At 57.2% G+C, this 25,805-nt stretch overlaps 9 protein-coding genes across 9 annotated transcripts; 4 read left to right on the top strand and 5 right to left on the bottom strand.

The window, feature by feature from the left end:
* Nucleotides 1–45: 45 nt before the first annotated feature.
* SCHCODRAFT_02487300 (uncharacterized protein) lies at nt 46–3,964 on the top strand (the record flags this gene model as incomplete). Its single annotated transcript, XM_003037203.2, has 7 exons — nt 46–678; nt 728–1,064; nt 1,124–1,344; nt 1,394–2,190; nt 2,240–3,418; nt 3,467–3,691; nt 3,739–3,964. 7 exons carry the CDS (start codon nt 46–48, stop codon nt 3,962–3,964), a joined length of 3,618 nt encoding a protein of 1,205 aa, XP_003037249.1.
* A 297-nt stretch (nt 3,965–4,261) lies between these two features.
* On the bottom strand, nt 4,262–6,045 carry SCHCODRAFT_02566519 (DUF1212-domain-containing protein; the record flags this gene model as incomplete). Its single annotated transcript, XM_003038537.1, has 8 exons — nt 4,262–4,308; nt 4,365–4,506; nt 4,564–4,886; nt 4,932–5,136; nt 5,184–5,269; nt 5,318–5,442; nt 5,491–5,872; nt 5,925–6,045. The coding sequence occupies 8 exons, from the start codon at nt 6,043–6,045 to the stop codon at nt 4,262–4,264; spliced, it is 1,431 nt and encodes a 476-aa protein (XP_003038583.1).
* Nucleotides 6,046–6,789: 744 nt separating this feature from the next.
* SCHCODRAFT_02611855 (uncharacterized protein) lies at nt 6,790–10,326 on the bottom strand. Its single transcript, XM_050344501.1, has 13 exons — nt 9,987–10,326; nt 9,746–9,882; nt 9,307–9,686; nt 9,086–9,243; nt 8,926–9,034; nt 8,823–8,874; nt 8,746–8,772; nt 8,482–8,693; nt 8,363–8,434; nt 7,909–8,313; nt 7,586–7,859; nt 7,469–7,536; nt 6,790–7,417 (listed from the first exon to the last, which is right to left on the bottom strand). The coding sequence occupies exons 1-13, from the start codon at nt 10,104–10,106 to the stop codon at nt 7,020–7,022; spliced, it is 2,412 nt and encodes an 803-aa protein (XP_050202326.1). The 5' UTR covers nt 10,107–10,326; the 3' UTR covers nt 6,790–7,019.
* A 519-nt stretch (nt 10,327–10,845) lies between these two features.
* SCHCODRAFT_02611853 (S-adenosyl-L-methionine-dependent methyltransferase) lies at nt 10,846–13,214 on the bottom strand. Its single transcript, XM_050344500.1, has 9 exons — nt 12,666–13,214; nt 12,472–12,601; nt 12,372–12,415; nt 12,223–12,308; nt 12,061–12,162; nt 11,772–11,974; nt 11,570–11,721; nt 11,459–11,519; nt 10,846–11,405 (listed from the first exon to the last, which is right to left on the bottom strand). Exons 1-9 carry the CDS (start codon nt 12,912–12,914, stop codon nt 10,975–10,977), a joined length of 1,458 nt encoding a protein of 485 aa, XP_050202325.1. The 5' UTR covers nt 12,915–13,214; the 3' UTR covers nt 10,846–10,974.
* Nucleotides 13,215–13,576: 362 nt separating this feature from the next.
* SCHCODRAFT_02744600 (uncharacterized protein) lies at nt 13,577–14,468 on the top strand (the record flags this gene model as incomplete). The annotated part of the gene is made up of 4 exons (XM_003037204.2): nt 13,577–13,647; nt 13,700–13,855; nt 13,906–13,969; nt 14,022–14,468. Exons 1-4 carry the CDS (start codon nt 13,616–13,618, stop codon nt 14,466–14,468), a joined length of 699 nt encoding a protein of 232 aa, XP_003037250.1. The 5' UTR covers nt 13,577–13,615.
* Nucleotides 14,398–18,841, bottom strand: SCHCODRAFT_01230453 (uncharacterized protein). The gene is made up of 15 exons (XM_050341291.1): nt 18,666–18,841; nt 18,505–18,617; nt 18,293–18,455; nt 17,273–18,243; nt 17,100–17,225; nt 16,946–17,047; nt 16,762–16,894; nt 16,611–16,711; nt 16,402–16,560; nt 16,247–16,352; nt 15,806–16,196; nt 15,624–15,753; nt 15,302–15,566; nt 15,106–15,251; nt 14,398–15,055 (listed from the first exon to the last, which is right to left on the bottom strand). The coding sequence occupies exons 1-15, from the start codon at nt 18,817–18,819 to the stop codon at nt 14,675–14,677; spliced, it is 3,441 nt and encodes a 1,146-aa protein (XP_050202324.1). The 5' UTR covers nt 18,820–18,841; the 3' UTR covers nt 14,398–14,674.
* Nucleotides 18,842–18,925: 84 nt separating this feature from the next.
* SCHCODRAFT_02675647 (uncharacterized protein) lies at nt 18,926–19,912 on the top strand (the record flags this gene model as incomplete). Its single annotated transcript, XM_003037205.2, has 2 exons — nt 18,926–19,577; nt 19,630–19,912. The coding sequence occupies exons 1-2, from the start codon at nt 19,222–19,224 to the stop codon at nt 19,910–19,912; spliced, it is 639 nt and encodes a 212-aa protein (XP_003037251.1). The 5' UTR covers nt 18,926–19,221.
* A 939-nt stretch (nt 19,913–20,851) lies between these two features.
* Nucleotides 20,852–24,206, bottom strand: SCHCODRAFT_02675646 (NCS1 nucleoside transporter family; the record flags this gene model as incomplete). The annotated part of the gene is made up of 19 exons (XM_003038541.2): nt 20,852–21,004; nt 21,060–21,090; nt 21,169–21,344; nt 21,394–21,446; nt 21,584–21,800; nt 21,941–22,043; nt 22,129–22,254; nt 22,305–22,369; nt 22,419–22,473; nt 22,523–22,825; nt 22,879–22,961; nt 23,018–23,163; nt 23,217–23,238; nt 23,292–23,376; nt 23,437–23,548; nt 23,615–23,770; nt 23,817–23,905; nt 23,960–23,966; nt 24,035–24,206. 19 exons carry the CDS (start codon nt 24,204–24,206, stop codon nt 20,984–20,986), a joined length of 2,022 nt encoding a protein of 673 aa, XP_003038587.1. The 3' UTR covers nt 20,852–20,983.
* Nucleotides 24,207–24,714: 508 nt separating this feature from the next.
* On the top strand, nt 24,715–25,784 carry SCHCODRAFT_013425 (arad-like aldolase/epimerase; the record flags this gene model as incomplete). The annotated part of the gene is made up of 6 exons (XM_003037206.1): nt 24,715–24,864; nt 24,917–25,057; nt 25,109–25,196; nt 25,245–25,499; nt 25,554–25,729; nt 25,764–25,784. 6 exons carry the CDS (start codon nt 24,715–24,717, stop codon nt 25,782–25,784), a joined length of 831 nt encoding a protein of 276 aa, XP_003037252.1.
* Between the last annotated feature and the right edge of the window lie 21 nt (nt 25,785–25,805).

Here is a 25,805-nt window from a genome sequence, read left to right as displayed (position 1 = left end):
GCGACAGATGGCGCGCCGCCCCCGGGCGCGTTCTCCCGCGGCCCCATGGCGGCCGGCGTGCAGCGGCAGAACAATGGACCGCAATCTTCGCAGTTCGCCATGTCGCCTTTCGCGTCTTCCTCTCATTTTGCCACTCCTCATGCGCCTGCGCCCATCATGCAGCAGTCCGCATTCGTCCCCAACGAACAACCCGCATACCACTCCCCGTATGCGCCTCAGTCATACCAGTCCCAGGCATCCTCGTCCTCCCTTCGCCCGATCGCCCCAGCATCACGCCCCAACGGCAACTCCATCATCGACCTCACCAGCTCGCCCTCTCCCCCGCCCCTTGCGCGTGCTGTCAACAACAAGCTGCCGGATTCTTTGCCACCAAAGACACCGGTTTGCATCGGCCAGCTAGCTGTGAAGGCGCTCATCCTGTACCCCACGCCATATACACAGCCGCAAGAAGGCGAACCGGAATGGGTTCCAGTGCGACTGCAGTACGAGCGAGCTCCCCACGCGGAACACAAGGAAACTATACACATCAAGGAGCCAGGTCATCGAACAGCTTCTGGGCAGACGACCGGAGGCACGGACTTTGGCTTGGTCGAGCAGAAGGTCGCGACGACGCTCGGTCCGATGCTTGGTAAAGGTCTCATTCGCCTTGACGCGCTCGTCAAAAGAATGAATACCCTCGTGAGCCCGCTCTCTTAGCCCGATTGCGACGCCATCTCACTGTCTCCAGGCCCCCATTCTTGATCTCCAGCTTCTGGTGCATACACCCAAGGGAAACATACCCGCGGTGGGAAACTACTTCAGCCAATGCAGCCTCTGGCTCAGTCACATGTCCGCCCCCTTCGACCTCTCGCGCCTCTCCGTCATGCACTATTACAACCCGCACGATAATCCCATGAACCCGAACTTCTATGCGCAACACGCGCAGCGTCCGTATAACGGTGGCGGCGGCGGTCGATGGAGTACTCCGGCTGTATCGGGAAAAAGCGTCGAGGTCCAGCGAAGCCAAGTGGATGAGCTCTTCAAAAGCTTACAGGGCGGAGATAATCTTCCCGAAACGGAGCCCGGTAAGTACCCGATCACTTACTCATCTGCAGTTATCGCTTATACAATGGTGCTCCTCCAGCCCAGGAGGTCGCGACTACCCTCTACCCTCACCAGAAGCAGGCACTTACTTTCCTTCTCCAACGCGAGCGCGAGATCAAATGCGAGGATGGGGGCTATTCGTCTTTGTGGCAAGTTCGCACCAACGTGCACACACTGCAGAAGAGCTGGTTCCATGCTGTCACGAACAAGGTCGTCAACGAGGAACCGATCGAGGCCAAGAGCGCCATTCTCGCCGATGATGTTCGTACTCAACTATCTATCCCGTACAATCGTCTGACAGAATTATCAGATGGGTCTTGGCAAGACGATTACCTGCGTCTCCCTCATCGCGAATACTCTGAAGTCTGCGCACGCTTTCGCGAATACTCCCCTCGAACGCGCACCTCCACCGCCAGGTAGCAATGGTGCAGACGACCACGACGGCTCGCAGTTTGCTGGCTCCGTTTGGGGCATGCCAACGCAGTACGGCGGCATATCCGCGAAGGAGAAGGCGAAACAACAGCGCCTGACCGAGCGACAGCAAGCCGACTACGCGAGGTGCTGTCGCATCAAGGCGAAGAGCCGCGCAACGTTGATTATCTGCCCTCTGTCGACCGTGTCTAACTGGGAGGACCAGTTCAAGGAGCATTGGCGGGGTGAGGTCCGCGTGACCGGAGGCGCGAGCGGGACTTGTGTGCCCATCGCCTTCTCGTCCATGTCCCTCCAGTCCGCGCCGGGTACACCGTCAGATCACTCCGTCTCTCCGTATCAGCCTGGCGGCCCGTTCAAGGTGTACGTGTACCATGGCAATGCGCGCCGTCCGGACCCCGCCTTCTTGGCCGACTTCGACGCAGTCATCACGACGTACGCGACCCTCGCTACGGAGTTCTCGAAGCAGTCGAAGAGCATCGCGAATCAGGAGGCCGAGTGCGACGAGGATAGCGACAATGACAGCGGCGGAGTTGAATACGACGAGCGCGGCAATCCTACCCTCAGACTGCCCAAGCAGAGGGCGGGCATGAAGCGTAAGAAGCCCTGCGGTACGGCGGAGCAGCCCAGCCCATTGCAGAGCATACACTGGTTCCGTGTCGTGCTTGATGAGGCGCAGTGAGTAAATTTAGTTGTATGCTTCTATTTCGCTTGCTCATAATTTTAGCTGCATCAAGGAGACCAGCACCGTCGCCAGCCGCGCCTGCTGCGACCTTATGGCGGACCGTCGGCTGTGCTTGACGGGGACGCCTGTGCAGAACAAGTTGGACGACGTGTATGCGCTCATCAAGTTCCTGCGACTCGAGCCTCTGGACGATAAGAATGTCTGGACGGACATGGTCGGCAGCCCCGTCAAGTTTGCGCAGCCCATCGGCATCGCTCGCCTGCAGACGATCATGAAGTGCATCACCCTGCGTCGTACTAAGGAGACAAAAGCCGACGACGGTCGCAAGATTCTCAACCTGCCGCCTCGCCGCGACGAACTGCGCTACCTCAAGTTCGACGAGCAGGAGCAGACCATCTACGACGAGTTCTTCCAGTCCTCGAAGGCCGAGTTTAACGAGATGTCGGACAACAACGAGGTCATGAAGAACTATGTCGGCATCCTGCAGAAGATCCTGCGTCTGCGCCAGATCTGCGACCATTTCGAGCTCGTGCAGGACAAGGAGGCCGCCGCGCAGATTTGCCCCGCGTCGTACGAGAACCTCGTCGCCGAGATCATGAAGGACGGTCTCACCTTCGACCGCGCGATGGCCGTCTTCACGCTCTTCCGCGAGGCGTCGACGACGCAGTGCGTCGAGTGCGGCTACGAACTCTGCAAGGCCGGTGAGAATACGGAGGGCTTCGACTGCGACAACCCGCCGCCTGCCAAGCGAGGTCGCAAGCCAAAGAATCCAGCCGGCAGCTCACGCGGCCCGACGCGCGCCAGCAGCCCCACGTCCGCGAGACCCATCGTCACCCGCTGTCAGCACCTTTTCTGCATCGAATGCTACAAGCACTCCGTGTGCCCCGGCTGGCCAAGCGTCCCGCCTGACACGCGGCGCGTGTGCTCGGTGTGCCAGACGAGTCTCTGTCCTGCAGACGCCGTCGAGGTGAAGGTGGAGTACGAGAATGCGGCCCTCGCGGCGGCGAAGAAGAAGACGGGCAGGCGCGAGCGAAGGCAGAAGGGCTCGAACCTGGCGAACTTCAGACCGTCGACGAAGGTGCGCGCGTTGATGGGCGACCTGATCATGTTCTCGCGGGCGAACCCGCACTCGGCGAACTATGACCCGGAGTCGATTGAGGTGCGGATGACGGACGGGCAGGGGAATGAGATCGATGAGGGTGTGACAAAGACGGTGGTCTTGTGAGTATCTTTACTGTCGCATTCGTGTAATGCTGACGGTCTCCGCAGCTCGCAGTGGACGACGATGCTTGACAAGATTGAAGAGGCGTTGGATGTCGCTGGTATCCGCTATGACCGCTTGGACGGTACGATGAAGCGCGACGACCGTACGCGCGCCATGGATGCGCTGAAGTACGACCCTGGCTGCGAGGTCCTGCTCGTCAGTCTCAAGGCTGGTGGTGTGGGTCTTAACCTTACCGCCGCTTCGCGCGTCTACCTCATGGACCCTTACTGGTGCGTATCGACCATCTATGTCCCCTCCGTTGCTGACGTCCGCGCAGGAATCCCGCCGTTGAGAACCAAGCCGTCGATCGTATTCATCGCCTTGGTCAGACCCGCCCCGTCACCACCGTCAAGCTCATCATCGAGAATACAATCGAGGCGCGCCTGCTGGAGGTGCAGAAGAAGAAGACTGCCCTCGCCAACATGACGCTCGACAGGCAGAGTTTCAGCAAGGCCGAGCTCATGCAGCGCCGCATGGAAGAGCTCCAGGACCTCTTCTCCTGAGACTCAAAGGACGCTTTCTTATCTATTCACCTTCGCTTTTTGTTCGTCGTTGTCGTATATCCTTTTTCTTGCCACTGTACTTTATCGACATTATCTTGTACGACCACTGCATATTCTTACTACTCTATGCTCGCTTACGTATACACCTGTGCCGGCACTGTAATAGGCAGACATTATAGAAACACGCGGACGAGCTCTCGACGCCAAAAGAATGTGGAGTTTGCCCTAGCTAGAGACCACCGTGTACATGTCTCTAATTGTCTATGAATTGTCCTCTGCCGAACATAGTGTATGTGCTCAGAAAGCGAAGTGCGCCGCATTCTTCCTACGCCCGAAGAGGTATACTGAGTAGCGAGGAGATCAGCAGCTCAATCTCACGCGTTCAGAAAAGGACGCGTACCAATAACCTGACTGACCAGCAGACCGATGGTGACCCCGCTAGAAACGCAACTCATGCGAACAGCGAGCGTGAAGCCGCTGTTGTACTGCTCGGCAGAACTATGATATGTCTGCGCGACCCCGCCAGACTGCGCAATGCCAGACTAACAAGGGCATATGAGCTCTCGTGGGCGAGGCGGTCATAGTAGCCCGCTACGTACCGGTACTAGAAAAAGGACCCCAGTCACCATCGACGTAAAGGCCGTCCCATGCGCGATGCGCGAGTAGAGGTTTCCCAGTATGCCTATCACGAAGGATCCGGTAGCAGCGACTAAGTCTGGTCGGCCCGGAAGGACGGTGGAAACTAGGCGGTTTGCCGTGTACGAACAGCAGGAGAAGATGACCATGATCGGTAGTTGTTTACTTCGATATGACTGCAGGTTGTTGAGGGACGAGCATGTGGAGTATAGCGGGACAAGGAAGAATGCCGTCCACCAAGGGAGCGGCTGCTTCCACCACGGCCAGTCTGGTTCTCGAAAGCAGCCTACAGAAGTTCAGCATGGAGTATAGAGAGAGGATATTCGCCTACCATGCGTAAGATGCTCAAGCTGATAGCTGGCCATACTGCCTGTAGATAGTACGCCACCGATGGGTATGAATGGCGCGGTCCCGTTCACCATGGTGAAGTGGCCGTGCGTATGGTTGAGCTTGTACATGAAGGTGGCGTAGTATTCCTTGCGAGCATGGCGATCAATGACCAAGAACATGTCAGACCCTATAGACAACCCAAAGCCCTTCCGGCCTCAGCCACACGACGAATGCGAGGGGTAAACCTACGTACCAGAAAGAGTGTGTATATGCCACCGTAAACGCTCCTGACTGACCCGCAAAATATATTTCTTGACATTAGTTCGAGGGAGCTCATCACTGGAATCTTTCATATCAGCGCTTCAAATGAAGATGATGCTTCCTTACAAACTGTAAATCCCGGAAGAACGAGGACGATCCCAGAGGAAGATATAGCATTGTAGCAAAATGGATGACCGGGAATGCTCCCCAGAGCCCGAGCGACGAAAGCGACGAGAATTGTCACCGAAATCCTACGTGCGTGATTAGTTGAGATACGTAACATCACCAAGACCTCTTACTCGTAGACGTTCGCGTACACGGAACTCTTATTGACCGCGCTGAGCCCAAGGTACTGGAGAGCGCACGCGCAGAGACCACTGATGATCATGTCGAGAATAGAACCACCGAAGGAAAGCCCACAGAGAATGGTCCCCATGCAGAAAGCCAAGACGCAGCGCACAAACAGTGGATAGATAGGCCCGGTTCGTAGAAGATCGTTGAGAGCATGAGTTGCCTCCGTGACGCCGACCTTGTCGCGTAAGACGCTACGGTAGATGAGGTGCACCTTGTGCAGAGCAGAGAGAGCTATGCGGCCAGAGACGCGGACGAAGCGAGTAGTCGTGTTCCTCTCGCCATCGTTCTTCATCGAGACGATAATAATGTTTGGTATATATATGAACTCTGTCGAGAAGTATTGTTGAGTGGCATAGCAAGCATGGAATGGGTGACTTACCCGCGTTGGCCTCTAAGATCCCTGAGGCGGCAGCCAGCTGAGAGTTGATTCGATGAGAAGGAGCGCCGAACGTGAGCAGAGCCTTCGCAAGTACGAGTATGAACTTCCGACGGTGGGCCATATCTACCGGAGGTAAGGTTCAGGTTGCCACAAATGCGTTCTCGCACGCACCTTCGACATGGTCGACGATATACGGCCTATAGCGAGCCGGCTTCTGCACCTTCGCAAGTGGCTTCGCGACCTGGATAGCAGCCGAGCCAATCGTGCTCGTCGTGGCCTTGACCAAGCTAAAGGAGGGCCGCCGAGGAAGCTTGAGGATCCCCCGCTTAAATGGAGATCTGCCGTCGCCAACGAGTGTCTTGTCGGAAGAGAAGCTAGACGTCGACTCGTGGCCAGTAGTGCCCTCCTGGACCCGCCTTGGATCGCCGCATTCGCTAGACCTCGCAGAGCCGCCGCATGCCGTCGAAGCCTGGCTGCTCGAAGCCCTAGAATGCCCAGTTCTGGTCGCGCCTCCAGCCAGACAGTCCTCAGAGGTCCCAGTCGAGTTTCTGTCATCGGAGCCATGTTCCTCGGCCAGCAACAGCGATTCGACCGAGCCCGCGCGCGAAGGAGTCCTGTTGCGAAGTCCGCCTGATTCTAAGTCGACAGTGCTCAGGAAGTTCGACGACGAGGCCATGTCCAGTGTCCAAGGATGCGAGCGCGCAGAGCAAGCCCCACTCCCGACGCGGGGGTCGATCCCGAGCTAGATGAGCGTTGGGGACAAGTTGACCCTGGGCTCGGGAGGGGCCGATCGCGGTGGCCATGAACGGCGGAGGTGAGATCGTCTGTGCGGAACCTTTCAGCATCAGATCACTCGGCTTGCTCGGGCTGCAACAAAGTGCGAACAACGCAAGCCAGAAAATAGATTATATGTTTATATACAAAGCGAAGGCGAAGGCAAGGCAAGGAGGCTGGCAATACGGACAAGGTTCTGGAGCCAATACACAGTTTCACAAGAAAAAGGAACAGGGCGTTATGAGAACCAAAGTTCGACCGCATCAAGCACGCGACGGCCTATATGCGATGTCAATCTTCTTACGACCAGCTTTTTCCCCTTCACCAGATCTGCGGCGCCGGCGGCATATACTCGTTCGGCAGCAGATACGCGTTCATGCCCTCCTGCGAGAACCTCTGCCCCCCAAGGGTCTGGTCCGAGATCCACACCGGCAACTGCTCGTTTGCAGTCCTCTGGTACCTGTCCAAAATGTGGTCCGCGTCCATCGGGTAGCGATAGTATCCCTGCTGCATCGCGGCTTGCATCTGCGCATCGGTCTGCTGCGGGCGGTTCTGGAAAGTTGGCGAGGAGCCCTCGGATGGCTGGCTGCTGGGCGGCATGAGGGCTGGGTCGATGAGAGGACGGGCCTCGCGCATGGAGGAGGGCGAGAGCGACTTGCGCTTGTCGCGCGACCTCTTGAGCATGAGCTGGAGGGTGAGCGCATAGCGCTTGGCGGGAACTGAGGGCTTCATCAGTATGACGAACCTGCGCCGGAAACAGTCACACTCACTCTGAGCCATGAGCTCAGCAAGACGCTCGACCTGGTGGAGGATAGACTCCGGGTCGCACTCGCTAGGGCTGCGTCGTAATCAGCAAGAGCCACAGCACACTTATTCGTGCGACTCACAAGAGACGCGCCAAGCGGAGGAGGAACGACCCAGCAAAGGTCGCTGTGACGTGCGTGTAGTGCACCGCATACCTCATCCCCTCCCTATACGACGGCGAATTGATCGTGATATCCAAAATCTGAATCGCGATGTTGATCGACCGCACAGCCAGCTCCCTCTGCAGCGGGTGCATATTCCGCACGTCCTCCGGCCCATCGATGCCACGCAGCGCCGTGGCGTTGTGGAACAGCTCCGCGTGGAGCTGCTGGATCTGCAGGCTTTGCCTGTAGAATGCTACTGGAAGATGAGCCTTCCCGTATTAGGGATGAGAGCGGCAACTCACCTGCATCTTCATACTTCTGGGAGAAGGCCTGGTCCCAGGTGGCGTACCAGGCGCGGAAGTCGAGGTCGGCCTTCCGGAGGGTCTCGAAGTCGTCCTCGCGGATGGGCGACTCGCTAGGGGAGAGCGCGTTGTGCACGCGCTCGCGGATGACCATGAGCTCGAGGGTCGAGACGAGGCGCATGTCATCCTCGATGGCGGACGGGTGCTGGAGCAATGCGCGTCCGTGGCGGATGCTGTCGTCCTCCTTCAGGACAGCAGGACGGCCTGTGCCGTACGACAACTGATGCTCGAACAGGTAGAGCGTAAACCAGGTACGCGTAGCCGTGACGAGGTCCTTGTCCTGAACGGGATCAACCTTGTTGGCGGTGATGCGCTTCAGAAGCTTCGGCCAGGCCTTGTGCATGGCTACGAGAGTGTTAGCATCGACAGATTTAGGCCGGGTGAATGGACTTACAGCATTCCATGGCCATCCTGACAGCGTGACCCCCGCTAAGCCATCCGTTCTCCGCCCAACCAGAGACCAAGACTAGGATGGGTCAGCAAAACGGTAGCTCAGGAGAGTCTGGTGCATACTCATGGACTGGACGGCCTCGAACCGAGTGACCGGCGAAAAGAGGGTCGCACACGAGATCGACTGAACCTCCTCCAAGCACCTGAGGTAAACCTCGCTGGGCTTGCCTCCGCCGTCCCTAACTCCTGCAGCGACCATACAGATCGCATCCACCGCAAAGGGGGAGCGACGGTGCAGTTCATCGAAGGTGTCAACGTGAGGGTCGAACACCGGCCTAAGGACGATGAGTACTTCATGATCACCGGAATAGAGTCGACTAAACGCACAGGAAAGTGGAGCAGCCGTGATAGAAACTGCATGGAGTGTGAGTACATTTCGTACACGGCTCGGACCTCGCGCTCACATCTGGAACAGCTCGCGCGCCTCTTCCTCGGTAATGATCTTCTTCGTAACCACTGACGCGAAGGTGAGGAAACATGTCGCGTAGAAGGACAACCAGAGCCTACCATCGGGGAACATGGGACCTTGCTTATGCCTCAGCTTGCGCTTCTTTGCGGGGCGACTCCCCTCTCCCGGCTTGCCTCCATTCTGCGGATCAGAGGCATCGCCATTCTCCTGAAGCTTCCGGGTCAGCCCCCGCCAATATGCGCACTAGTCGGGTCTCACGATGGCAGCGCGCTCAATGGCAACATCCGCTAGCCCGCGCAGGACCTCCCACGGGGCCACGAGCCCGGACGCGGGCAGCTCGTCACCCGCGTCGTCTTCCTGGTCGCTCGAGTCGGCGCTGACGGGCCTCTTTGTGCCCGCCTGGACAGGCCGATTGTCTGTCGTGGATTGTGCGGTCAGCACTTCGGCCGGCGAATTAAGAGCCAAAGTCAAACTCTAACCTTGAACACCCGCAGGCGGCGGGCCGTGCGCCGGACCTTGGGGCGGCGGCTGGGGACCGCTGAAGGCGTAGCCGACGGGCGTCTGAGGCGAGTACTCCGCCGGCGCCTGGGGCACCATAGGGTACTGCCCTGGACGGATGCCGGCAGGGGGCGGCCCCATCGTCGGAGGGACAGGCGGCATGTAACCAGGCGGCTGCGGATGACCTGCCGTCGGCGTCGAGAGCGTAGGGGACGGCTGGGGGTACGGCGCTTGCGGGTAAGGGGAACGCGCAATCTGCCCCCCGCCGCGCAGAAGCGCGACGAGCTCGTACATAGTGTCGCGCATGGCCATCTGGGTGCGGCTGAGGTCCGCGACATGAGCTTCGAGGCTGCGAATGCGTCTGCGACACCGCGTCAGTCAATGTACGGCTCGACGGTCCGGGTGGCTCGGTGGACTCACTCAAGTCCTGCCTCGCCCGTCAGGCTGGCCTCCTTGGACGGCTTCTCGAACAGGCATTCGAGGCCGGTGTTGCGGCAGCGACGACAAGGGGGATTATCGGCGCCTTCGCAGCGCATTTTCTGCTTCCTGCAAGCATTCTCGAGGGGAATAAGCGACTGGGGGTATATTCAAAGTATATAACAGCTCACGCAGGCACCTGGACAGTCAAACGGTAAGAAAAGGCTCCGAAGAGGGAAGAGGGGCACGTACGGGGAACTCGGTTCAACGTCTTCACAGCGGGCTTCGCCTCCTTGGCCCGTTCATCGACAAGCATTTCCTCCTGCTTCCTCAGGCGCGGGTCGAACGGATCGCCGTTGTTCATCATGAGGTCCAGGATGAGAAGTTACGGGGTGCAAACCGAGGGAACGAAGAAAGCGCGAATCGACCGTGGTGGAAGAGGACAAGATCGTTCGCAGGTCTGGCATGTGGCACATCAACGCTTTAATTCTTCCGGCCCCCAGAAGCGTCGTGTCTTAGTCAGCTCGCGTCCTCGTCGCCGTCGACAGCGAGCAGGTCCCTCGCTGCACGGTGGGCGCCCTCACGAGAGACCAGAGCAGCTGCTGAGGGTTTCGAAGTTACGACATTGCATGAAGTACGGTCCGTACACCGAACTCGATCGCCTCCACCGGGCCTCACTGCCGACCTCAAGGCTCGCAACGCCGGTGGAGGTCATCGTCCTGCTCTCCTCCACCATCGCTGGTCGTCGCCCTCAACGACGAAGCCCGACTTCTTCCGACGTATAGCCCCCTGCCAACCACACCACCCGCCTGACCCTATCGCGAAAATACAGCATTTCTAGGCCCTGATTCCCTCCATTCTGCCCCTCAAAACTGTCCCCGAGCCGCCGTGGCGCAAGACATTCTTCTCGAATCTCTCCTCTTCGTCTGACTTGTCCGAAGCGGCCCCTCGACACCGTCCTCGACGCCGCCCTACCACGCATTTCGCGCTTCCCCACGGCCCGATCGCTCCCGCGGCCCGAAATTTTCCATTCGTCGATGAAACGTGACCTTGTTGACAGACGTCAACAAGTCAAACAAATCCCAACAGATACATCCATTGTGTTTCCCTCTTAAGTCTTCTCAGCATTGATTGTCAAACTGCCTAGGCTATGTAGTAGAGTACAATGAATTCATGACCAGACATAGCTGTTGAAGCTGTCCATCATCATCAACCCTCAACTGCGTTTCTCCCTAAATCTTCTTGCAGACAATCTCCCCAAAGCAGCACCCGGGCGTCTGATGAATCCGCACAATCTGCCACCCCGCCGCCTCCGTCATCTCCTTCAACTCCCCAATCGTCCGCTCCTGCCCATTCGCCAGCACCGCCATCGTCAAGTCCATCAGATACACCTCCGAGAACGCCTGGCCCAGGTTCGGTAGGAGCGGCGCAGGCGGGTTCAGGCTGTTCATGCCCTCGAAGACGAGCGAAGAGGGTGCGGGGCACGCGTACGGCACGACCTGCTCCGCGAGGACGAGAAGCGTGTCGGGGGCGGCCGCGGCGTGCAGCTTCTTGAGGATCTTCAGATTTTCCTCGAGCGGCCAGTCGTGTGTGATGTAGCGCAGGTAGAAGACGGCGGCGTGTTGGGCGACGTGCGCGGGCTGGTCGTCGAAGAAGCTGTGCGCTGTTGAAGTGATGAGATGAGGAGAATGTTTATGCGGGTGAGGACAACCCTACCTTCCAGGCGAACTTGACCAGACTCGTACATCGGCTTCAGCGAGGGGTCCGCTTTCCATCTCTGAGAAGATGTCAGCGTGTGCAGTGACGCGAGTACGGAAGCAGGCATACTGGAATAGCAACCTCGTCAATGGTTTGTGCGCGATCCTGACCGATGACCTTGAGTTGAGGTCCCTTCCGCGCTATCCTCTCGGCCTCAGTGCCAACACCAGTGCCCACATCGACGACCAATGCGTCTTTCGGGAGGGCTGCCCAGTCAAAGCCTGTAGAACTCGTCAGATAGGACCGAAGTTTAAAGGGGGGGAGATCGCACCATGCATGTTCTTCTTGTGCGGGTACAAGCTGGTCCATCCCATCATGACCATCTGGATGCGCTGCAAGAAGCCCGGGTAGCGCTCCATCCACTTCCATATCTCATCGTCGGTCTGGAAGGCCGTCGACACGGGCGCCTTCTTGTAGTTGTCCGCGAGCACATTGTCGGCCATGTACGCCGCGCCCTTGTACATCTCGTCCGTGCTGCGACAACATCAGTCTCCGTCGCCTTCACTCCGTTCGAAAGGGACCAGATTCAAGGTAGCAATGATCAAAGGAGAAACACGCACTTGTGATCCAGCACCGCGAGGATCCCATTGGTATCCTCGTACCTCTCCCCATGCACGGCGGATACTCCGTGCGGGTAGGCATCAATCGTCTTCTTCTTCTCACTGTACGGCCAGTCAGTATCGCGAATTACTCGGCACCGATAGATGGACGAGATAACCTACATGGCGTGCTTCACGACGAGGTCGACGGGCTTCTGCGTGTCCACGACGGCCGACGGGCGATTGTGGGCGAATACATCCGGGGAAAGCTGGGAGGTTTGGTAGCCGGTCAACAGGGTGACGTCGAATGGATAGAACAAGACGAAGCGCACCTCCTTGAAGACATAGTTCGTGCAGAGGCAGCGAAGAGCGCGGCCTGAGATCGCGATGAGATGAAGAAGCGATGAGTAGGGATGGAGATATCGGACGTACTCAGGACCTTCACGTTCGTCCCCGTATACGCAGCGATGTCCTTTACGTGCAACCCCTGCGGGCCCGCCTCCCTCAGAATCTCCGGCACGCACGCCTCGGAGACAATACGCATCGCAGTAGACTGATAGTACTACAGAGGATGTCGCCATTCAGTACCCAGCGCCGCTGTCTCTGATGCATGGATGGATGCGTACCGCAGCAGCGCGCTCGTACGCCTGCAGCCCGCTTGGCTTCAAGGTTGCGGCGAGTTGCGAGGCGGCGGAGGTAGCGAGATAAGCGGCCTGCACGACCTCTGGGTCGGTGGTGAATTCGTCCTGCTTGGCGTCGGGGAGGTCGTCGAGGGAGGGGTACCCCTGGAGACCCTTCTTCTCTGCAAGGCCTTCGATCTTGTCGACCTGCTCGGTGAGGACTGCCAGCAGCTGGCGTAGGTAGGTGGGCGCCATCGTCGCGTCCGAGCGTCGGAGTAGAGGAGGTCAAGTGAGAAGAAGTAAGATGTCAGAGGTCTAGGGGAGTGAATATGTGGCTGCGCGAAAGACGGGAGAAGCGGAGATATCAGGGATGGAGGTCAAGCAACCGTTGAGCAAAGCAGTAGAGTCCAGAGTCTGCTTCTTATATAGTAGACGCCCGAGGAGGGGGCGTGGCGTCCTGGTGTTTGATGGGCATGTAAACGATAGATCCACGCAGATAATTGCGGCGTCTTCATTTGTGCGGTCCATGACGGAACGCAGCAGCATTGAAGAGGGTCTGGATTGGCGGGCCCATGTGAGCGTTCAGAAGTTCACGAACATCGGAGCGCACAAAGGAGATTGGCAATCAGGTGTGCTTCGCGCGCCTGGGGCGTGTCGTGGTATGACGCTGGTAGTCAGCTACATCGATAGAGCATGCCAAACGCAGGATATACAGGACCCTCGTATGGACGAATTTTCCCGCGTGGAAGCGATGAGGAGGAGCGACGAAGCGCGACCGCTCGTGCGCCGTAACGGCTAAGTTCAACATCAGTCGGCTGTCCAAGCGGCCCCGGCGTGATGATCGCGCCGGACGCCGGGGAGGCGCGTCAGGACAGCGTCAAGCCTCTAAACCTGTCCACGTCCGCTGCAGTGCAGCCTCTCTTCTCCCCTTCCCCTCTCTTCCTACAACTGCCACCATGTTGATGTCCCTGCTCTCCCATCTTCTCTGGTACGCATTTTGCTACTTATGCCACCCACAAAGCCTGACACGTCGCCCCCAGCGCCTGGTTCGCATTCCTCCTCCCCTGCTTCCGGACGTGGCGGGCGCTTAATCATCGCCCCCTCTCCGAGCAAGATGTCGCCCAGTACGCGCAGTACTGGGTAGTCATGGGGGCCTTCATGACGTTCGAGTACACCCTCGAGTCCTTCATCAGCTGGTAAGTCTCGCACACTAAGATGTCACGCGTCCCCCTCACTCAGCACGCAGGAGTCCATTCTACTGGGAGCTCAAAACCCTGTTCCTGCTCTTCCTTTCCCTCCCCCAACTCTCGGTGAGTACCTATCACCCGATACGCGGCAGAACAATCTCACTCGTGTGACCAGGGTTCGACTTGGGTGTACAACACCTACATCTCGCCCTACTTCACCAAGAATGAGGCCGACATCGACAAGAGCATCGCTGCCGTTCAGAGCAACACGGTAGCGTTCGTGACCGACAAGATTGGCGCCCTCTGGGGCTTGGTCCAGGGAGGCGTCACAAAAGCGAACCAGCAGGCCGCCGCCCAGCAGGGACAAACTCAGCCGGCAACTGCCACCTCCCCCGTGCAGACCGCGATGAACCTATGGAACTCATATGGCCCGGCTGTCATGGGGTACATGAACAAGAACAAGGCGGCCGAGCCGGTGGCCACAAACCCTGCTGCCGCGGCTTCCACGACGTCGTTCCAATCGCAGGCCAGCGTGGCGCAGCCCCGCACCCCTTACGCTGAGAACTTGCCCAACCCCCACGACTCGGGCGCCGCGCCGTCCTTCCCCCAGCCAGCCATTTAAACGCGTCAATTATCTAGCCATACGAGCCATGCATAGACGGTGCCTCGTACGGACATCCAACGGACTCCAGAACTCACATGTACATTGATACAGTTTGGTACTGCTTACACTTGGCTTGCGTACGTTCCCTTAGTCAATGCATCGCGTAGCGCAGAATAGAATCCAATCAAGACATAAAAATATCGACAGTCCAGTGAACGTGCGCCTTACAACCGGTGGCGGCGGAAGGCCGCCTCGACGTCTGCCGGGGTATAGTCGAGGGACACGCCGCTCTCCGCGTAGCATTGCGCGAGCCGCTTGTTGAAGAGCTCAGTGATGCGCAGCAGCTCCTCCTCGCACGCCTTCCATACACCGACCATGACAGTCCCTGGGGGAATGCCACCCGTCTCGGCCGCCATCGCCTTCTCGGACGCCTCGTCGAAGTGCTTCTCCACGCGCTTGAACAGGGCGTCGACGTGCTTGCGAATATCCTTGGCGTCGTACTCCTTCACGACCTTCTTGAGAGCCGATTTGCCGTAGCCAGGCATGTTAGATATCTGTGCCGGGGCGGTCGTCTTGAGATTGCGTTCCACGCCCTCGAAGAAGTCCTGGGAGAATTTAGTAAGGTAGCGTTATGTGCATTAGGCAAGACACCCACGATGATCTTCGCGAAAGGCCGCCGAAGGACAATCTTGACGTAGGCGTTCAGGTTCTCTTCGTACATGCCCTTCGCACGCTTGAGGAAGCTCGAAGCGGAACCAACAGAGATCTGCGATGTTTCCGCCACGAAGTGGTGCATATTCTCTGCAAAGAGATCAGAAAAATTCGTTTGTTCGTATGCACGAAATATTCACCGATGAGAACGACGTGGTAATTCAATTGCCCCTTATCTTCGTCCTCGCCGTCCATCTTCGCCATCGCCTTCAGAGCGTCGAACATGCCCTGCACGATGCGTTCGTACGCCGTGTCCACATTGACGCGAACTTCCGTCGACTCGGCCCCGACGAGCTGGCTCTCGATACGGCTGATGTATACAGGGAAGTACTTGACGAAGGGCGCGACGCCCTGCCGCTTCTTGGTCGTCATCTTCGTCTGGCTGATGTTCTTGATCTGCTCGTTCTGCGGGGAGGGCTTATCAGCTGCATGCGAAGCAGCTCTAGGTATTGTTCTACTTACGACGTGGCGGTCGAACAGGCCCTTCAATCTCTGCTGCTGCTTGCTCAAGATGCTGACCATGAATTGTTGTCCGCGCTCCTCGGCGTCGGCCACGAAGCGTTCGACGACAACCTGCATGCCGACGATTTGCCTACGACGATAGTTCAGCCGCGAACGTCACGACTCGAACAACGAGCACGTACGTGTTATCCTTCGCCAACGCCGCATCCAGCCACCCCTTCAACTCCATCGGCAAGAACCCAAAGATCAGATCCAACGCCCCCCTTACAAGCTTCATCGTCGTCTGGCTCAACCCTGCCTGCCTCGCCGCCTGCCTCCGGAAGTAGTTATCCATGCCCATATAGTCGGCGAAGGTCAGCCCCGCCTCGTTGATCTGCAGGAAGTCCGCGATGAACTCGCTCTCGCGTGTGACGATGGGCATAGTCTCTTCAAGGATGCGGGACAGGGCGTCGGCGGCAGCGGTGTCGCCGGATGAGGGCTTCTCCTTGTCTTTGCGGCCTTCGCGGAGGACGGTGCCTGCGCGTCGTAGGTTGGACTTGTTGATGCCGCTGGAGGGGTTAGGAGCGCCGAAGCCTTCGACGATCGGTCAGTTAGGAAAGGGTTGTCTGAAAGACGATACTTACCTTGATCCTGCTCATCCTCCGACGCCTTCTTGATGGTCGCAAGATAGCCATTCAGAAGTGCTCGGACCTGCGTCGAGTGCAGCTCGCTCGCAGCTGAGAAATAGGCCTGTAATATGCATAAGTCGGCGTCCCGACACCATACACCGCGGACGTACAGCGCAGAGCTTCGCATATATCGCCTCATCCATCTCCTTGAGGTAGAGCATTAGTCCAGCATATCTGCCAAGGTACTGCTCCATCTCAATATGCGGCACGATACTGAGGCGGCCATTATTCCTGAGCACGCCGTTGAAGTCGCCCAAGAGCATTTTGGACTACAAGCCTTGTCAACAGTCTACTCGTCTACACATGCATGAGAACGTACCTGAGCGGTGAACATGATTGTCAGATAGTCCAATATACGCTTGCAGAACTGCGAGTTGTGCGTATGATAGCTCTCGAGGCGCTCCATCGTCGCGGCCATGTCTGCGGACGGGTCAGTAAATCGATTGTGGCACGAGCCCAATCAAGCGCACCTCGGTCCTTCGCAGCTTGCAGTGCCTTGTACAGCTCCGCGGCAGCCTCTTCCAGGTTTTGTATCCCTGAGGGCTTCTCCAGCGACTCTTGTGTCAGCGCGACCAGGGTCTGCTGGCTGACTTGCACGGTTTGCTACGAGGACATGTGTGAACGAGAGTACATCGCGGCTATGACGAGACGCACCAAAAGGTTCTGCAGCTCGCCAAGGAGCGCATGTTGGTTCTGCGTCTGCACTTGCAAGCCACGATTCTGGCCTTGGATAAAGGATATGTCCTCGCTGACGGCCTGCGCAGTATTTGAGCGACGCTCAATGAAGATGTGATAGAGGAAGACGAACGTTGAGATGGATTTTGTACGATGTCACCATACTGTCCATGTTGTCGAGCTCGGCGAGAGCTTTGTCGACATAGTTCAGCACGGTGCCTATACGATCGTCCGACTCCAAGAACGAATGTATATTCGCCTGCTACGAGTGAGCGACAGCCCGAGATCGACGAAGCGAGCACGCACCTTATCCAATGCAGCCAGCTCTTCTAGCAATCGTGCTTGAATGAGATCTGCGGCCCCTCTTGAGGTTTTCCTGCCGATAACATCGTCCGTGGCGTACTCGTAACCCTCGATCATCTCCTCAACGTTCGCCAACGTGGCCTGAGCGCTCTCATCCTCGCCCTCGCCTTCCAGATCCTCGGCTCCTTCCGCCAGTAACCTGTCGACCGTCGCTTGGTTCGCGTGGTCAAAGAAGGAGATGCGGACTTTCTGGTCTCGTCGTTGGGGCGCAGCTTGCTGGATCTCCTTTTGTGGCGGAGGTAACCTGGGCTCAGCAGCTGGTGGAGGAGGAGGCTGTGTGTCGACCGCTGAGCGGCTAGACTGCTTTCGCGAACGAGTTTCTGGCGCGGGTGATGTCGCTCCTCCGCCCGGGCGTAAGGAAGAGGGGTAGCCGTTCGGAACGCTGTGCATCGACTGATCGTCGAACGAAGAAGCCTGGCTCACAGAGCGCTGCTGTGTGACGTCCGAGGTTCTCAAATTCGAAGAAGATGCGGGGTGAGTTGCGAAGGTGCTTCTGGTAGTTGAAGGTGGTGGCGGCATCATCGCTGCATTAGCAGACGAAGACGATACGGGCGGGGGACGCGCACGCGAGGGGCGCGAAGCTGTACTTGTCGTGGAGTGGGTGGGAGAGGGAGGTCGCATGCGTGAGACAGACTCGTCCCGTCTTCGCGAAGAAGCGGGAGGTCGACCATAACTTCGGCTCGATTGGGCAGGAGAAGCAGGTCGAGAGGTGGATGGACCGGCACGCGATTGGGAGCGAGGTGCGGGAGAGGGGATGCGTTGGCCCTGATCGTAATCGCGTTCCGATGTCTGTGGTCTTTGCTGACGTTCTGTGGGCGCACGCATTCTTCGAGATGGTGTTGGGGCCGGGACAGCATTGGGGGAGGGTGAGCGTGCCATGTAGTAGTCATTCTGGATCGGTTGTCGTCCGGCGACTGTGAAGGGTGAATATCAACGTGAAGAATGAGGAAGATAGAGGCGCACCTGGTTGTTCCGGCACAGCAATCCCCTCCACACGCAAAGGCGCCTGTCCATTGGTGACCGTGTGGAAGAGCCGTACAAGCGCCTCGACAAAGTTCCGCTGTTCGAGAGCATCTTCCGTCTCCCAGCGATACGTTCTGGACAGCGTGATGCTGAAGTTGGATGGCTACGGCCGTTCAGCATGTCTGTGGGGGATGATGAGGTTGCATACACACGTTAATGACATTGACGCCGCGCAGCTCGGGTAGTCTCCATGTCTTGCCCACAGAAAACGTCCCATTGTTGTTCATCTTCGACTTGTGGATGAACCCGCTCCCATTGTTCGATTCTGCATTCTGAGCTTCAGGCTGCGCGTCTCTCGCTCCATTTCACGTACGGGAAAGCAAGATGTATCGCGGTTTCCGTCCGCCACCCTCCGGTCCGGCGTCTTCCCAGACCTTGACATGGGCGATGTAGGTCTCTTCTAGGTTGCCTGCTGCGTTCCTTCGGTTGAAGACGGACTGGATGATGACGGATCGCACGTCCGACATGGCGAGGACGCGTCGAATCCAGGTTCAAGACAACCTCCGCGCCATTGACGTTCTCTCGTCACCCACGTGTTTCCCATCAGATCAATCAACTTCAACTTGCTCCCAACCTCCATCCACTTGCCAAATCAAGTAGAAGTGCCCGTCCATTCACTGCCTTTTCTGCGCTTCTATTCTTCTCTTCTAATGGCTTCTAGCAATCCTGATGCACTGCCCACTATTTGTGAAGGCCTTTACACTTGCGCCCACAGCAACCTCCTCGCATATATATAGGAAGGGCAAAGAGGCAGAGAAACCTAAGATTCCGTCGACTAGCTCCTCACTCCTCGCCACTCTACACCGTCTTCGTTGTCTCTCGGCGTTTTCAAGGACGCCTCTGTTGTGTCAACCCCCATTCTATCTTCCATGTCGACTGAGCCCGCTGTACGACACACACCTCTGGGTGCCTCCGTGTCGCTGTCCGGCACCACCAAGGAACATAACTCTTCCAGGGGCACATTGATCCGCTTTTCGCACCGCTCGACCATCACCGCTGCCAAAATGCGGCGCCAGCAGTTGGCTTATCGACGGCCCTGTACACGGCAGCAGCAGATGGAACTGCTAAACAGCTTGGGCCGCGCGGTGAATATGATTCCAGAAACTAAGGACAAAGGGCTTCGCCAATGCCCGGTGAATCTCAAGGTCATCGAGAGCATATTCTCCGGTTACACCCCATTCTTTGACCACGCTCACGTCGTGATCTTGGGCTTGGCCACCAACCAGTACGTGAGCTATACGATATACCTCGCCCATTTTGACTGAAACCTTTCAAAGGCCTTACCGAAAACTCTGGACATGGAAAGATAATAATCGAGAGTTTCGCACAATCAAGGGCAAGCAGCGCGTTACCGGGCTTGCACGGCCTTGGTTTCTGGAGCCTGGAAAGGCTATCCGTGTATATCCCGAGAAAGTTCGCGCTGTTGAGGAGATGACCCTCGAGCGGCTTATACAGCTTGTGGAAGCCGAGCGGGACCGTCAAACGATCCTCTTGGGTGTGGAAGGCTTTGTGCCGAATCACAAAGCCTCAAAGGAGGCCGCCGGCACCCTTGCACTCTGACGATATGCAAGCGGTCAACAGCTGTCTGCACTGCATGGAGCGCCTTGCGTATCGTCCTTAGGGCCTCCTTCACTTTCATATTACTGCTCAACATCTACTCTCGACTGGTCGTGGACATTTGATTGTGTCATTTCCTCATTTATCCTGCTCTCCTATTTACATATAGTTACACTATATCACTTACAATTTATAAGTCATTCGCTGATTCGAGCCATCTGACTGCTGTCGACACGCTTGTTCACGTCGCAATTTCGTCAACAAGTCGTCGAGTCGGAACGGCTCATGGCAGGCGACGATGGTCGCGGGACCGCGCTCGACATCTCAACCGTGCTGAACAGTAAGCGTATAGCGGCGCTGATCAGTGCGCGAATGATTGTTAAACCAAGGCCGTCTATTGTTAAGTGGCAAAGAGGCGAACTAGTGCAACTTACAATATATATGTCGCCGCCTTGGGTATATCGTTACTCCTCCGCGAAGCCTTGCGGGACTAAGATTGGTTCCAGGACGAAGGCGGCGATGATGCGGAGGGTGAATTCGTGCCAATACCCAGGGGGAAGAGGTTAGCCACAGGAGAATTTCCGTGCGCCACCCTCTGGTACGACGTCTTCCCAAACCTTGACATGAGCGGTGTAAGTCTTTTTGGGATGCTTCGTTTCTTCTACTGAATAAGAACTGGGTAATGATGGCTCACACGCCCGACGTGGCGAAGATGCGTCGAGTCCGGGTTCAAGTCGCTTTCGCGCCACTGGCGTTCACTCGTCGCCCACGTGTCTCCCATCACATCAGTCAATCAACTTCAAATTGTTCACGAACTTCATTCTCTTGCCAAATCAGGTAGAATTGTTCGTTCATGCACTGCCTTTTCTACGCTTCTATTCTTCTCTTCTAAAAGCGCCCACCATTGCTTCTATGCACTGCCCACAATTCAATGCGATGCGTGCAAAGGCCCTCATTACTGACGCCCACAGAAATTCTCTCGCGTATATATAGCCAGGTAAAGCGATCCTCAGAACTCAACACCCAGTTTCCTCCATACACGCCCCGCCACTACTTTAATCAAGGGTCTACCCCTTACCCCGCTCTCGACTGTACCTGCAGCGCTCGTCGTTAATCCTGCCCTACTCGCGGTCATCTCCCCACCTCTCACGATGTCGGACCAGGCAGTGCAGTATACGCCACTGGGCGCGAGTGTATCTCATGCAAAAGCTACCAAGGAAACTCCTCGTCACAGAGGCACCCTCTTCCCTTTCACACACCGAACACGATACACCCAGCCTTCCGCACAACAGCTGGCCCGTATACGCTCAGCGCGATTACGCAGGCGACCGGACGGCATCAGGGAGCAGCAGCAACGCCTCGGCGCTGCCTTAATCGCGGCAGCCACGAAGATCCCCAAAGAGAATCCCGTGGCCACCCAATTGCAAGTCAACGTCTGCGAGTGGGTGTTCTCCGGACTCACCCCCAAAACATGCTGGACTTACATGGCGGTCATTGCCGCCGCCACCGGCAGGTATGATGACTGGTCTTGCTACCCCTTGCTCGGAAGATGAAACATGTATACAGGAATCTCAAGCAGGTTGAAGTCTGGTTCAGCAACAATCGCGAGAATCGCACCAAGTATGGGAGGCAGCGTGTGACTCAGGACATCCAAACTCTCTTTCAGGAACGCACCCTTGGAGTATACCCTGACAAAGTCAAGAATGTCCAGGATATGTCGCTTGAGCGGTTTGTCCAAATGGTCGAGGCTGAGCGAGACCGGCAGACAATCCTCTTGGGATTGAAAGGTTTTGAATATGGGAATGCGGCTATAAAGGAGCAAGCCGGTACCCAGCCAACCAAAGACCATACCTAACTCGCGAACAATTATTGAGACTTCTTCCCTCCATTCCTATATACCCTTGTCGTTACAATATACCATGTACACTATATACTTCCTCCCGAGCGAAATTAGTGCATCTAACTGCCGTCGACACACTTGTGCACATCGTCGCATTTTTCGTCAACAATCGTCGAGTCGCACCGACTCACGGCAGGCGACGGTGGTCGCGGGATCGCGCTCGGCGTCCATATCGCGCTGAAGATCAGGTATAAGGCGGCGCCGACCAGCACGCCGACGGGCCAGACGCAAGAACTGACGGTCATGGTAAGCGACGGTAACAGGTGCGGCGAAGTGGCGAAGAGGTGAACAGGTGAACAGGCGAAGCGGCGCGACTCACAATATATACGTCGCCGCCTTGGGTATATTGTTGTGATGGTTCACTTTTTCGACGAAGCCTGGTAGGTTGGGTATCAAGGCCAGGGCGAAGGCAGCGATGGCGCGGAAGTTGAATCCGTGCCAGTACCTGAAGGGGTATTAGCGCCTGAGAAGCGAACATCATTAGATCTCTCTTACCAGTACGGCGCTGGCCCCTGGCGATAGAGAGCTGTCAGATTCATATATCGTCGTCTAAGGATGAACTGCATCGAGTGTGAGTACGATGAACGTAAGGAGAAGCGTAGTACGCACGTAGTCTGCGAGCATGATGCCACAAATTGGGCCCAAGAAAATTGAATAGCCACCGCTGCATGGATTATCAGCTTGAGTGATGCCCTGGATAGCGAGTCACTCACAGAAATGCCGTAAACGAAGTCGCCGAGTTCTGTATAGTCCACGGGCACGTCGCAACCGCCAGCACCGCGCAGATATACTGCCCGCGCCGTATGTTCACGTACTTCGGGAATAGGATCGCCAGATCGTTCCCCACCGCCGTCGAGTTCGCCGAGATGTTGGTGACGAGGACGGAGAGGGCCCAGCAGAAGCCGGCGAAGAATTGGGCGGGTCGGTTGTTCCACAGTTCGCAGACTTGGAGGGGGTTCCAGGTGCTGACGCCGTAAATTACTTGCGCGGCGGAGGTGACTACAACGCCGAGGATACTAGGAGGGCGTAAGCACGACGTAACGCGGTGAACTTCTTGTTGAACACATACACACAAAGTGTAACAGGCACGGTGAGCGCGAACACGTTCGTCAGCGCCGCCGTTCGTGACGACTTCGCGTAGCGAGTAAAGTCCTGAAGATCATCAAGTTAACGAATCGAAGGCGCCAGGGGGAAAGGCCTAGACTCACGCAGATATTGAGCGCCAAAGTCGCCTTCCCGGCTATGGCAGAGGTCATTGCGGAGAAGAACATCACTGCGGGAGGTATGCTTCCCGAAGCAGTTCCCTCGCTGAAGATGGGGCCAAAGCCGTGCGCGCGACCTACAGCCCAGCCAACTGACAAAAAAATCAGACGCGGGCGAGGAATTCGGACGGTGAGGACAACTCACATAGCGTGAGGCCAAATATTGGCTATAAACAGCTTTATCCCAACTCTTGAGCTATAGCAAAACCCTCATACGCACCATGATCATGACCTTGAAAAGGAAGAGGTATCGCAGTTTCGAGATGTGGATATAGAGGCACGGCAGCTGCATCAGATAGAATAGACTGCCGTTCCGGGGTCAGCAAAGCCTCGTCATGGGACGCTTATGATTCGTGCACACGTACAAGAAGCACAGCAGCTGCGATGAGGTGACATGTGCGCTCTCCGGCAGATGGTTAGGAAAGCGCTTGAATGAGGGCCATATGGCAGAGATCATGACCGCGACGCATTGTCCTCCTGCGAGCGGGGTAAGAGAGATGATTCGATGGGTGCGTCGAAGGAACCTCGTGTTTTCGCCCGTACCTTGATAGCTCTGGGTGCCAAACCAGACGATAGCGGAGACGGCTCTGCAGAGGACGGCGAGGGTGGTGCCGCGGATGCCAAAGGAGGCGCGCGCGAAGACGGGAAAATTGATGCCATATGTGGCGCCCACCCAGGCGTTGAGTGCGCATGCGATGGCTACGACGGATGAGTTCTGGCAGCAGATTCGATTGCGACGACTTACAGACGAGACCATGTCCAAGGAAGACTGCACCAATAGTAGCACCGGGGGAGAGGCCGCTTGCTACTGCGGTGGACGCGGTCTGATATTGACTGGAAATTGTTCAGAACAAAGGGAAACCCACGATGAGTCCGATGTCTCCTTACCTGATGCCTGTCAAGTTCCAGAGAGAAGGGGAACGTCAGCTTGACATGCACGAGACTTGATAAAAGCCATCGCACCAAAGCCTTCAGCAATCCAGTACCCAAGCAGGTGAAATGTGCCCCACTTGCGGGGTCCATCGGGAAGGGGGGCAACGGGAAGGAGATCCCGCTGGCATCGAATAACCTCCCCATCGCAGCCCGTCTCGAGCTGGGCATCCTCCGCCTCGATGCGCAACCGGGAGAGCTTCATGATCACAGGGGGATCGGCGGGCAGCAGCGCCACACGTTCTCGCAGGAGGGAGTCAGGGCCAACCTTTGATTCTGCAACGCAAAGGGCATTTGTCGAACTCCGAACCCCTCAGCTGGTTGCCCCCTGGATATGATGATCCTGCCGCCCGAGGCCGCGCTTGGATCAGCGGTGTGGCCGTCATCGTAGCGCGTCGCGGCGACGGAGAGCGTCCAAACTGTGGATCCCCGCGTCGTTTGTTGTGTCCTGTAAGCGCCTGCATCGACGTTGTGGGTGCTGCAGCGAGCGGCGGGCGCGCCGGGGCCGCGGCGAGTGTGCGGCGAGCCGACTCGACGATCGAGGCGCTTGCCCGAAAGGGGAAAGCGAGTGGGTCGGAATCCAGCGGCCCGCCTCTTGTCCTCGATAAGCGCCTCCTCGACGACTTTGAGAATGCCGACACCGCTGACCAGTGTCGCTGATAAGGCCAGAGGATGGAGAGCTCGAGACCAGCAGCACCTTGGTCCTCACCGTCATGGTTAGCGACAGCAAGTTTCACCAGAGCCTGAACGGTCTCGACGAGAATCCCCTGCGCAGGGCGTGGCGCGGAAACAAGGAGGGCACCATCGAGCTTGCGTCCGTGCCGAAATTCGACAGTCCCTACGATGAGCGCGAGTGGATCAAGGTATGTCACCACCCTCGAGCTTCAACGCAGGCAACTCACTTTACATGCTCAGGCTCATATGGCCGCTGCTTTCCGCTACTGGGGCAAGCTTGGATTCGGCGAAGGTGTCTCTGGTCATATCACGGTTCGCGACCCGGTTCTCCCTGATCATTATTGGATGAACCCCTTCGCGGTTCACTTTTCTGTTATCACCGTAAGTCCGCGGCATAAAGGTGCTCGGTAGCGTACCCTTACCTCTGTGCAGAAATCCCACCTCGTCCTCGTAGGACCCGACGGCTACGTCTCCCCTCATGGCGCTCAGCTTCCCATAAACACCTCTGGCTTCCACATCCGTACGTGCTAACTCACCTGTGTTCAAAGCAATGTTGACGGTCGCGTAGACAGCGCCATACACAAGGCGCGTCCAGACGTCAAGGCTGCTGCCCACTGCCACTCGGTCAATGGCAAGGCGTGGTCCGTCTTCGGGAAGCCCATCGATATCTTGACGCAGGACGCTTGCTTCTTCCACGACAACTTGGCCGTGTACAACAACTTTGGCGGCGTCGTCCTAGCGCAGGAAGAGGGAGAGAACATCGCGCAAGCGCTCGGGCCTAAGCGCAACACCTGCATCCTCCAGAACCACGGTCTCATGACGCGTAAGTACGCGAGATAACGAACGTTGTTGGCCGGCGCTGAACCGGGTTATCTAGTTGGCAAGACGGTGGATGAGTCTGTCTACCTGTTCGCCGCACTGGACCGGATGTGCAAGGTTCAGTTGATGGTCGAGGCGGCCGCGGCCAGCGGGCTCAAGAAGACGGTGATCGACCCTCAGGACGCGGAATTTTCTGCGAAGACGCTGCAGCATTGGGAGAACATGTATGTAAACGTAAGTGGTAATTTTACCGTCTTCATCGACGCAGAGGACTTATGCTTCGCTGTAGTTCCAGACAGAGTACGAGCTG

The sequence above is a fragment of the Schizophyllum commune genome (assembly GCF_000143185.2).
Source record: "Schizophyllum commune H4-8 unplaced genomic scaffold SCHCOscaffold_2, whole genome shotgun sequence".
NCBI classification, from domain to species: domain Eukaryota; kingdom Fungi; phylum Basidiomycota; class Agaricomycetes; order Agaricales; family Schizophyllaceae; genus Schizophyllum; species Schizophyllum commune.
This window is presented reverse-complemented; position numbering and strand designations above follow the sequence as displayed.